General features: G+C 40.3%; 1 protein-coding gene across 3 annotated transcripts; it reads left to right on the top strand.

The window, feature by feature from the left end:
- The first annotated feature begins 2,755 nt into the window (after window positions 1–2,755).
- kifc1 (kinesin family member C1) lies at window positions 2,756–10,450 on the top strand. 3 transcript variants are annotated; one of them, XM_070921928.1, is made up of 17 exons: window positions 2,756–2,855; window positions 3,430–3,529; window positions 3,830–3,883; window positions 4,187–4,270; window positions 4,799–4,804; window positions 4,858–5,050; window positions 5,171–5,336; window positions 5,600–5,767; window positions 6,036–6,149; window positions 6,336–6,422; window positions 6,585–6,782; window positions 7,849–8,013; window positions 8,220–8,358; window positions 8,575–8,714; window positions 8,874–8,947; window positions 9,254–9,329; window positions 9,821–10,450. In XM_070921928.1, the coding sequence occupies exons 1-17, from the start codon at window positions 2,763–2,765 to the stop codon at window positions 9,863–9,865; spliced, it is 1,902 nt and encodes a 633-aa protein (XP_070778029.1). In that variant the 5' UTR covers window positions 2,756–2,762; the 3' UTR covers window positions 9,866–10,450. The 3 variants fall into 3 exon arrangements, with proteins under 3 accessions (XP_070778029.1, XP_070778027.1, XP_070778028.1); XM_070921926.1 differs by lacking the exon at window positions 4,799–4,804; XM_070921927.1 differs by lacking the exon at window positions 4,799–4,804 and having other exon boundaries at window positions 4,852–5,050.
- Window positions 10,451–10,637: the final 187 nt, after the last annotated feature.

The following is a 10,637-nucleotide window of genomic DNA, read 5'->3' as shown; positions in this document are numbered from 1 at the left end:
TGGTGGGGTGGGAGGGGTCATAGAATAAGCACTTGATGAAGCTTGTACTTCATGCCTATGTTTGTCATCATTGTACTTTTTTTTAATATATCATATGTATGTATTTTTCTACCAACAGAGGAACGTGTGAACAAACTTGAGAGAAAGCAAAGTGAGTGCATGAATGTGAAGGGAACAGAGAGAAAAGTCCGAACAGAGCGTTCTTTTCCCCCATTTTTTTTTTTTTGTTTCCATTCAAAGAGAAACAGTTTACTATCCTCCAATGAGTAAAGACAGCCCAACTCGTCATTGTCAGGGCAGTTGTTTTGGAAATAATGATTGTGTGATAAAAATGGCTGACAGGTACTGTTATCAATCTTTTTTTTTTTTTTAAAGAACTTTTCATACATATTATTACTACTTTCATTTCAACTGTATTGCAAATGTTATCCACATTATTATCAATCTGAGGCATTATTGTATTGCAGTATGCTGTACATAAAATAGATAGAAAATACTTTTTCATCTGTTAAAGGGAAGTATGTCCTGTGTAAAGCATATATGGAAACTAAAGGAACTCAAATTAACAAGTACCAAATCATTAGCCGTGTCCCAGGTCACCTTTAGTGCTGATGGACCTTAATGTCCATGCTCAGCAAAGCCAGCAAGAGAATGATACATTTGAAGCCTAAGAAATTTGGGTATTGCCCAAAACGTTGGTTAAACTATGGGGAAATATCTTTCTCTTTCTGAACCTCACGTGCCCAATGCACTCGGTGATATTCATTCTAATTGAGATGTAACCTGAAATGGTTTGGCCAAGTTAACTGTATGTGCGGAGTGGAGGGATGGTCTCATCACTCTGTTACAGTGTAACCAGATGATATTCCTTCTAATTATGATGTGAAATGATTTGGCCAAATTAACTGTATGTGTAATTTGTAGGAAACATTAACAGGGAATGTTATTAGGCTTATTAGACCAGATTGTTGTTGCACTGTGTAAAAGTGAACTACTGCAACATGAGAACCAATTTTTAACATTGATCCCACCCATGAGAATTCCTTCATGAACACTTTTACAAATGATCTGAGAGTGTATCGTAACGTTTAGACATTAAACAAGGCTGTGATGTAGGTGACCTGCGACACTGGTGCCATGTTTTTGTACACAAGCTATCTCTATCCAATCAAAATGTTCAAGCAGCCTGTACAACTGGCCGATTGTCTTCATGTACTCTCCTCCTTGTATTTCATTTTGTCTTTTTATGAAAATAACACCTTCTCAATATTCTTGTTAATGTTATTACTGATGCTCCTGATAATAATACAGTTATTAACTGCCCTCTTATGCTACACTCTTGCATACTGTATGCACAGTTACACCTCTTGCTCATCTGAACAGACTGTTTCTTCCCTTGAGGAGAATAAAATTCGAAAACAGTTTATGATGAAAAGACTTCATTGTCTGACTTATTTGATTAAAATCCAGACTGTGTGATACTGATAAGAATGTATGATTATTTCATATTTTTGACCGATTTGATCAAATCTGAGGCCCTAGCTGTGTCTGATGTTTTGGTTTCTTAGATTTGTAAATTTCTTCACTGCAATGACGTATAAAATGTGACTCGTTTCTTCACTCAAGAAGTCATCGAGTAGATTTTGCCTTTAGCACGGAGTCAACTGCGTATATCCCGCCTAAGCGGGACACTCCGGACGACATTACAAGCATACATAAAGACGAAGGCGGGGTTTACGTTGGCTCATCCAATCACGGCAGTTTGTCCGAAGCGCCCACCAAAACAGTTCAATTTCAAATTCAAACGGCCGGAGACGGTGGACTGGAGAGATCCCTAGCGAAGTTCAGCTTTACTTACGGTAATTTATTTCATGAATTAAAGCTATATAACAATTTCGTCCATCATAAACTTTAAAGGGGGGTTGAAAAACTTAGCTTTGAAGCAGTACAAAAACATAGATCCTGTAACTGAACGAAGCTAGCGTTAGATATTTAACGTTACCTTTTATGCTCTAGCTAACAGCAACTAACGTTAACAGCTAACGTTAGTGATAACATGAACGTTGGTTAGTTGATTTTAACGCTACATGGCTAACAGTAATCCAGTCAAAGCTATTTTGATATTTAACGCGTTCATGTTTTAATCGATAGAGAAGTGCGGAGATAGGTCTGGCTATGAGAGGCTGACGTTAAGTTTCAGGAGACAGTGTCGGCTCTGAATGTAATTATGGCCAGTTAGCTATCGCTATCGCTCTAGCGTCAACGTTAGCTGTAACGTTAGTTGTAACGTTAGGTGACTGAGAACTGAAGTTGGGTTAACAAAAAGAGCAAGGATATAACATAATAAATATATTTATTTACAAATAATTTCCGGCTATCTGAATAGGAAATACAAGTCGCAACTTGAGAGACGGGTTGAAAATCACTTTTTGGCGTACAGCGGTCATAATACTTTCTCATCCAGATGGTTAGAAGAGTCTTAGGGGATTTTGGAAGTATCAGAGCAGCAGTTAGTGTTGTGAAATGACCTTTTTAAAACAAGGCTGGGTATTTATTTCTCAGAGAAATAGATCCATACCTCTGTAGTTAACTCAAATGTAGTGATAATACAAGATAATCACAAACTGGGGCAAACTATGCTCCTGGTTTGGATTAGTTTGACAAAGAAGTATTAATGCTTGATATTTTTTTTTCCTGTGATAATCTGTTTTGACCATACTTCCCCTCTTAAGCCTCCACAGAACATGTCCCGCTTGCCAGTTATGTCAAGCTTGCCAGTTATGTCAAGCAAGAGGGTCCTTACAAGCAGCAGCAGCAGCAGCTCAGAGAATGGCCAAGACTTTGCTCCTGCTCAGGTTTGTACTGAGAATCATCTACATCCTTCATTTCATTTCTCTGTCTGTTACTTTTATTCTGCTGCTGCAACTCAAGCTGCTCTGCATGCAGCACTCTGAGGTAACCTGTTATCCACCTCATAAATTCAAGTGCCCAGATGTTGGCCTACCACTTTTCCACATACGATCTAAACAGTAAAAGAGTTTCTCTCTTGGCCATGGAGCCCACTGTTAAGTATAGGGCTGTGACACAATTACTTGAACATGTGCAATGTAATGCAATATAAAAGGTTTGTTTTCGTTGTGGCGGTGTCCTCGAGGTGTTGATTAAAACTCTATGGTATAATGTTTGTTGGGGCTTTATCAGATTGCATTCTGTTGTCAAGCGTTCGTGTTATTGCATCTACCTCTAATATTTTGCAAGCCAATAATGAGACAGATCCATAGAGCCCATAAAATAGGCGTGGCAAACATTTCTGTGTCCCGAAAATGATCATGCATGATAGGTGTGCACGCAAAAGTAGAATATTGTTATAACCCAAAAAGGTGAATCATTGCTCTTGCTTTATGCTGGTGGTGTTTTTTGTGTTTGTAGAAGAGGACTCGTAAGGAACCAGAGCCTGTCAAACGACATGCAGCAGCTACAATCATCGGTGGCAGGCGGCCTCCTGTTACAGCTACCAGGGCACCTGTGTGTAAGTTACTTGCTCAAACATGAGTTTATAGAATCTTTTCACCAAGGTCACAAACTGCACTGAACTCGTGCAGGCATTTACTCGCACAGTAAATGTTTGCTCAGTAAAGCACTTCACCCATTGTGCATGTCTCTCTAGATGTTTATTTGTGTCATTTACCATACTTGCAACCTGTCAGAATGCACCAAGACTGTGTAAAGAATAATTTGAGGTTAAGTTTTAGGGATTTATTCTTTATCCTCTGTCCTATTGTCTTATTTAGACAAAACACATACCTCTCTTTCTTTGTCCTTCACACAGCTAAGTCCATCAGAGGTGCGGGAGCTGCCACCGTGGCTCTTGGTCCGTCGAGAGGTAAGATGAGCTGTCTGCTGGGTGATGGAGGAAAGTACATAAGCTGGGATGTATTTTTTTATGTCATGATTGCAGGCCTTGTGTTCACAAACCTTTTCCTGGGGCAGTGATTGAGCATTACAGTTTGTGTTTAGTTTGGGTATAATACATTAATAGAGACAATATTTTTATAGTTTACCAGCTGGTAGCAAGAAAATGCAGAAGTGCTTTGGATCCATCATAAGCACAGGGTACTATGATTAAGGTAATTCGATTCTGGTGTTACATTGACGTTTTATGCATTGTTCTTTCTTGTTCCATCAGGTGTCCTTAAACAATCTGTTGCTTCAACTGCAGCAAAGGGAGGCAACATGAAACAAACGGTTGCATCCACTGACACAAAAGCCGGTAAGAACTCCACTTGGTTCCTGATCCTTAGTTAAATATGTCAAATTGTGAATTAATGCTTGGTGCTTAGTTAATGGCTGTATTTAAGGCAGAGGAGTACTAGAACTACCAGCCTTTCTGATCAATGACAAACCATGGGATGGAGAGGAAGTGTAGTGTCAATAGTCTCTATGAACCAACATGCATAAGGTGCAAGGAGAAAAAAAGTTATCTTATAGCATGAGATGTTCTCTAAGTGCATAATCTTATTTAGAACTGTCCCTTTTCACAGCAGACATTTTGACTTGTCATAGTGTGAAAAGCACAGGTATTGCGTTCATAACATTAATGATGGCTTTGTTCTATCAAAGTGTCATGAAACTGTGACAGTGAGCCAGCTTGCGCAATGCCAGGACCCTGAAACTGAAGCAACTAAACGGAATTTAGTCATTAATTGTATTATTTACACCTGTGTATTTCCTACTGTGACTTGTCTCTGAAAGTAGAAAAGGTTTATTCTGTAATGGCTTGTAAAGAAAACTGAGGAAGACGGAGGTTTGAATGGTCACACCTGTTGTTGTTGTTGATGATGATGCTGTTGTGTGCAGGTGGGACCACCAGGCGGCATGCATGGGACCTGAAGGGCAAGGTCAATGACATGGAGGGTAAGATCCGTAACTACCAGACCAAGTTCAAATCCGTCAACCAGGAGAATGAGACTCTGAGAGGCTCGATGGCCCAGAGCCAAACGAGAGTGGGTGAAATGCAGAAAGACCTTGAGAGGCAGAGGAGCCAGATCAGGTGCGAGGACCATTTCAATAAATATAAATTTAATTAAATAATTTGCTCTCGTCATATTGTAGAGTTACTAATTTGTCTGTTTGGACGCCATTAAATGTCCTGTCTTTTTGGTGGTTTTAGTGAGTATGAGGAGGAGCTGCAGGCACTAGCAGGAGTCCGGGAGGAGTTGGAGAAAGTCTCTAGCGATAAGAGCACTCTTCAAAAGGAGCTGTCCAACTTAGAGGGCAAATACAAGGTCATGGAGACTCTCCGAGACAGCCAAGAGACAGAGCTGCAAACTCTCAAGGTATAAAGACTGCTACTGGTTATTTTGGCTGTGTGGTATCATTACATAAATATGCCATTTGCCTAAAGTGCCTAACCATAATCTACCTATGGATTTATACAGGACGATTATTTATTCTAGCAAACCACTGGGCGTTTAATGATCAAAAATCCAACCAAGAAGTTAAAATTATTTTAAAACAGAAAATATGACGGTCAGATTTAGGAAAAGACAATATTTATAGTTGTGTGGGTTTTTTCTTTTTTTCTGTCCTTCCACTCCAGATGAAGCTTTCAGTGCAGGAGTCCACTCTGGCCCGCCTGCAGGTGACCCTCAGAGACACAGAGGAAGAGGTCCGCTCTCTCAAAGAGACTGTGGCCCAGCAGGAGGATGAGCTTCATGCTGGGGAGATGGAGCGCAGACGGCTCCACAATACCATCCAGGAGCTCAAGGCAAGTTACAATGTGGGGTAACAGCTCAACACAGCCTCAAAGGCCTTTCAGCTGATCCATGCGCTGGGTTACCTTTCCTCTAGTTCTGTTCTGACTCTACTGAGGAAAACATAACTTTTTTAAATTCCTTTGTGATTATATTTGTACTTTGTTGTGTTGTTTGCACTTGACAACCAGATCCTTCTCTGTTAATGTTGCAACAACCAAAGAAATGTTGTTACTCTTCTCTCTGATTAATGAGACTAATTTGTCATCCCTTTTCATGCAGGGCAATATCAGGGTCTTTTGCAGAGTGCGCCCACTGGGGGATGGAGGCTTCAGCAAGCACATCCAGCTCCCAGCCAGTGACATCAAGACGATAACACTGGCCAAAACAGAGGAGGTGAGAAACCAGGTCTCTCAAAGGCATGTAGAAAAGAAAAACAGCAATATCTAAATGAGTTGGATGTCAAAGTCACCATAACAAACAGAGCCCCATCATCACAAACGCACCTAAAAGAAACAGCATTTTGTTTTGTCCGCATATCTCAAATTACAAAACAAAATTCTGCCCATTTCTGCTTTTCAGTCTCACACAGGCAAAACTGCTGACACTCAGAAGAATTACAACTTCAGTTTTGATCGGGTGTTTGGCCCTCAGGCTACGCAACAAGAGGTAAACGATATGCACATGTATCACAATTTTCAATATATAACAGAATGTTATAGTTTAGTTATCAGGAGTAAATACCACTCGTGTTTTAAAATACATTAATATATTGTGTCTGTTTCCCGCCAGAGCAGGAAGTTCATGGTGATTTTGTCACTTTGTTTTCAGGTCTTTGAAGAGATCTCGCTGCTGGTGCAGTCAGCATTGGATGGCTACAACGTCTGCTGCTTTGCCTATGGCCAGACAGGAAGTGGAAAGACGTACACCATGGAGGGAGACGAGTTTGATGTGACCAGAGGTGTCATCCCCAGAGCCGTGCAGCAAATCTTCAGAGCAGCAGAGAAACTAGGAGCACAAGGCTGGGAGGTTAGTGTGTTGTGTCGTGCATATGAGTGAGAAAGAGTTGGTAGTGTTCAAAATGAATTCTGTCTACAACATTGACATATGGTCACTTTTTAAGTTTATATAGGGAAGCTGTTAGGAAACAGCCACCTGATGAAATGTAACTCCAACATTCACTCTTGTTTTAACTCTTTTGGTCTCTATCAACTCCTGAGGGAAATATCTGGCTCTAAAGCTGCTCATTGCCCCTCTATGTTCACCAGATGGTCACTTACTGTGTCTGTCTGAAGTTCTGATAGTTTTCAGCACTACTGCCGACACCAACACTACTTATTCAACAAAAATGGAGATTTTACTGTGATTCAGTTACATATGGATGATTATTAAAGTGAGAAAGTACGTTTGGACATACATTTATAGGATAACACAATGTCACAATACAGTGAGACACAGATGCACAGACACAGGCCCATAGAGAGCAGCCCGGGCTGTTCACATTGGTGTGATTTCTCCCGGAGCAACACAAAGAGTCTGTGTTATAACTTTTAGATGGGGGATAGGCTACTTTGAACAAACAACAAACAGACACAGACGCTCAAACAGTTCACACGGGAGAAGTTTTAAACAAAATGAAAAGGCTAAAACAATGCCAGCCATATTTCATAAGCTTATAGAATAAAATAATCAAATCAGTGAGCACAAAACAGACTGGAGGACTGCGGGTTTAACAGCGTAGTTTAACTTCTAAGGCCTGACTGGGTTGGTCTTCAGTTAAAGATAACAGGCTTTACAAGACACACTTTGCCATAAAGAGAAGTTGCCTTAATGCTTAACCCAATATGCTACAACACTGGCAATGTTGCTTTTATTTTATGTTTATCACACCGGTGAGAGCCATGCTCTGTGTGCCACTGTTAAAACCAGCCACTAAAACAACCAACGGTACATTTCACACTAAAAATGTATATCTCCCATTTGCACTCAGAGACTGTGGCATACAGCATGTTTGTGTCTGTGGAGGAGATACAGTATGATGAGGGGAAAGTGAACATTTTTATTGAATGTTGGAACCATTTCTGTTTTTTCTCAGTTCACCTTCACAGCGAGCTTTGTTGAAATTTACAACGAGACCCTGCGAGACCTCCTCTACACCGGCAAGGCCAGCAAGAGGCCTGAGCATGAGATCCGAAAGTCGACCAACAATGAGGTGACAATCACCAACCTCACCTACGAAAAGGTGTCCAATGAGGATCAGGTATGGCAGGCAGATATCTGTCGCTTCAGTTACGTGACTGTATAGCAACATGCATGTTTAAAAAACCCTAATATTAAAGATTGCAGTCATTCACAGCAAAGTTGAAGTAAACCATTTTTAAATATGACATAATAGTCTGTACATATTATTTTATTTATACATTTGTGACCTTACAGTAAATCTATATGACCCTCTCCTCCTGCCAGGTTCTTGGCCTGATTGCGTTGGCCAATCAGAATCGCTCCACGGCCCAGACAGCCCAGAATGACCGCTCCTCTCGCTCCCATTCAGTCTTCCAGCTGGATATCGAGGGGGTGAATGCTGGTAGGGATGTCAAATGCAAGTGTGAGTATAATCCCACTGATTGTTCCAGTATCAGAAACATGGTTTCACTTGTGAATTGAGATTATGTGGTCATCAGTTCTGAGAGCAGTGGAAAAGATTCTGGCCTATTGTCTCAGGATTAATGTTATTGTGTCTTTTAACAGTTACAGGTGATATCTATCGAATGTCCAAAATTGTTTTTTAATGAATATGTTTTTGTTTGTTTTGTGCACATAGCCACTCTGTGCCTGGTGGACTTGGCTGGCAGTGAGCGAATGCTTAAGAGTCAGTCTCAGGGCGAGCGCTTCAAAGAGATGACGGCCATCAACGGCTCCCTGTCCAACCTGGGCATCGTCATCGCCGCACTGGCCAACAAGGTCTGTACGGTGGAGCCTGGATGAGCTCAGAGAGGCTGCAGCTTCTGACTCTGCGATGCCTTGTTGTTTATTGATGACAAAGTGCTAAACATCTCACTTCTGTTCATTTTTCAGTATTCATTTAGTTTGTGACACAAATTGATTTTGTTTGTGTTCCAGGAGAGCTACGTTCCGTACAGGAACTCCAAGCTTACCTACCTTCTGCAGGGCTGCTTGGGAGGAAACAGCAAAACGTGAGTTCTTCATCAACGTAGACGCCAATGGTCTCCCACCAGCAGATGCTATGTTATGTTGTCACGTGAGCTCAAGGCAGCAAAGCACCCATGTCAATAATATGTCCACAGTACAGGGTTTTATCCCAAATTCATTGGCTAATTTAACTGCAAGTATAGCTGGTCACCTCCCAAATCAGGGCAGACAAATTATTACTTTACCATCTTTTTGCTGCTTTTAAATTATCACCCAGGTAAGGTTATTTAGGAAATTTTATTCTAATGACTTTATTTATGTTGATTGCATTTCTGTTTTTCTCATCCCAGCCTGATGTTTGTGAACATCGCTCCAGAGCCAGACAGCTTTGGGGAAACCCTCAACTCCTTGAGGTTTGCCAGCAAGGTCAGTGGCATCTATGGTCGCTTAATGTCCCATCTTGAGGAGACAGCTGGTAAAAGATGACATGAGTACATTAATCACACGATGTGAAACTGGAGATAAAGTGAACTTTAATTAACTTGTACATGAGAAATGCTCCGGGAAACTTTTTACCCCAGCAACCCATCATGTCTTTTCTCATAATGTTATTAGCATTTCCGCCAAGTTATTTGATAAGTTAGCCTGGAAAGTACAGAGAAAGCTCTTTTTAAGATAAGTACAGCAGTGCCGGAGTAAATTATGAAAACATTCGAAAATGCCCCATCCAGCAATGTTTTTTTTTTTTTTTTTTTTAATCTTCATCAACAAATCACCTGTTTCCTTGACCCCTAGCTTCCCACCGCATGTGATTGAAAGCTGTTGACCAGTTCTATTAAATTTACTCCTGTTCAATGAGTTAAGAATTACTCTCTTTTTGTGACTTTTGACATGTTTCGTGTTTGCTCTCTTCACAGGTGAACGACTGTGTAATTGGGACTGCAAGCGCCAACAGGAAGTAGAGCAAAGTGCTTTAAAAAAACAAACAAAAAGACCCTCTGTTCTTACTATTTTTACCATTATGGTCACAACATGAAACGTTCAGTGTAATTGTTTTCCAAGCCTTTTACTCACACTTTGTGCTGTTTGGCTCACACTGTGGTGCCAATCAGTAAGAACCAAAAACTAAAATCCTTTTGTATATTCTCAGGGCCTTAATTAGTGATCACTACTAACACAGGCTTTTAAACATTTCTATGCTTCTATGTAAATCAAGTGGATGTGTATGTAAATAGGCATATTTCTAGTCAGATTCTCAGTTTGTTTTTTTAAATACATATAAGGCTCTCAATGATTTTTGACTGATGAGGTAATTCTCGAGTTGAGACATTTAATCTCCATTGGATGCCATATTTTAGTAGAGGGACTCATATTATTCAGGGTTTTTTTTTTTTTCCTTTTAGATGTAGTGTGTTACGTTTAACTTGCATATTAATTGCAAATAAATGTGCATTTTTGTTTTTGGTGACACTTTTGGTGAAAGGCTGTCTTTTTTTCTGTCTGTACTCTGTGGCTCAACATGGTGTAGTAATAAAAACATTCAGTAGATGGGCTACTTATATATTTCCTGTGCTGCTTTGTTTATTTCAAACAAACTATTGCTAATGCTTTCATAAACATAAAGCATATTATAATTACTCAAACCAAACCACAGCCTCGTACCTCTTTGAATTCCCTTGTTCTATTTTCCAGGCAAGTGAGTTCAGTTTCTTTCGACTGCAGAGAATACATGGT

The sequence above is a fragment of the Enoplosus armatus genome, chromosome 16 (genome assembly GCF_043641665.1).
Source record: "Enoplosus armatus isolate fEnoArm2 chromosome 16, fEnoArm2.hap1, whole genome shotgun sequence".
Taxonomy (NCBI): Eukaryota; Metazoa; Chordata; class Actinopteri; order Centrarchiformes; family Enoplosidae; genus Enoplosus; species Enoplosus armatus.
This window is presented reverse-complemented; position numbering and strand designations above follow the sequence as displayed.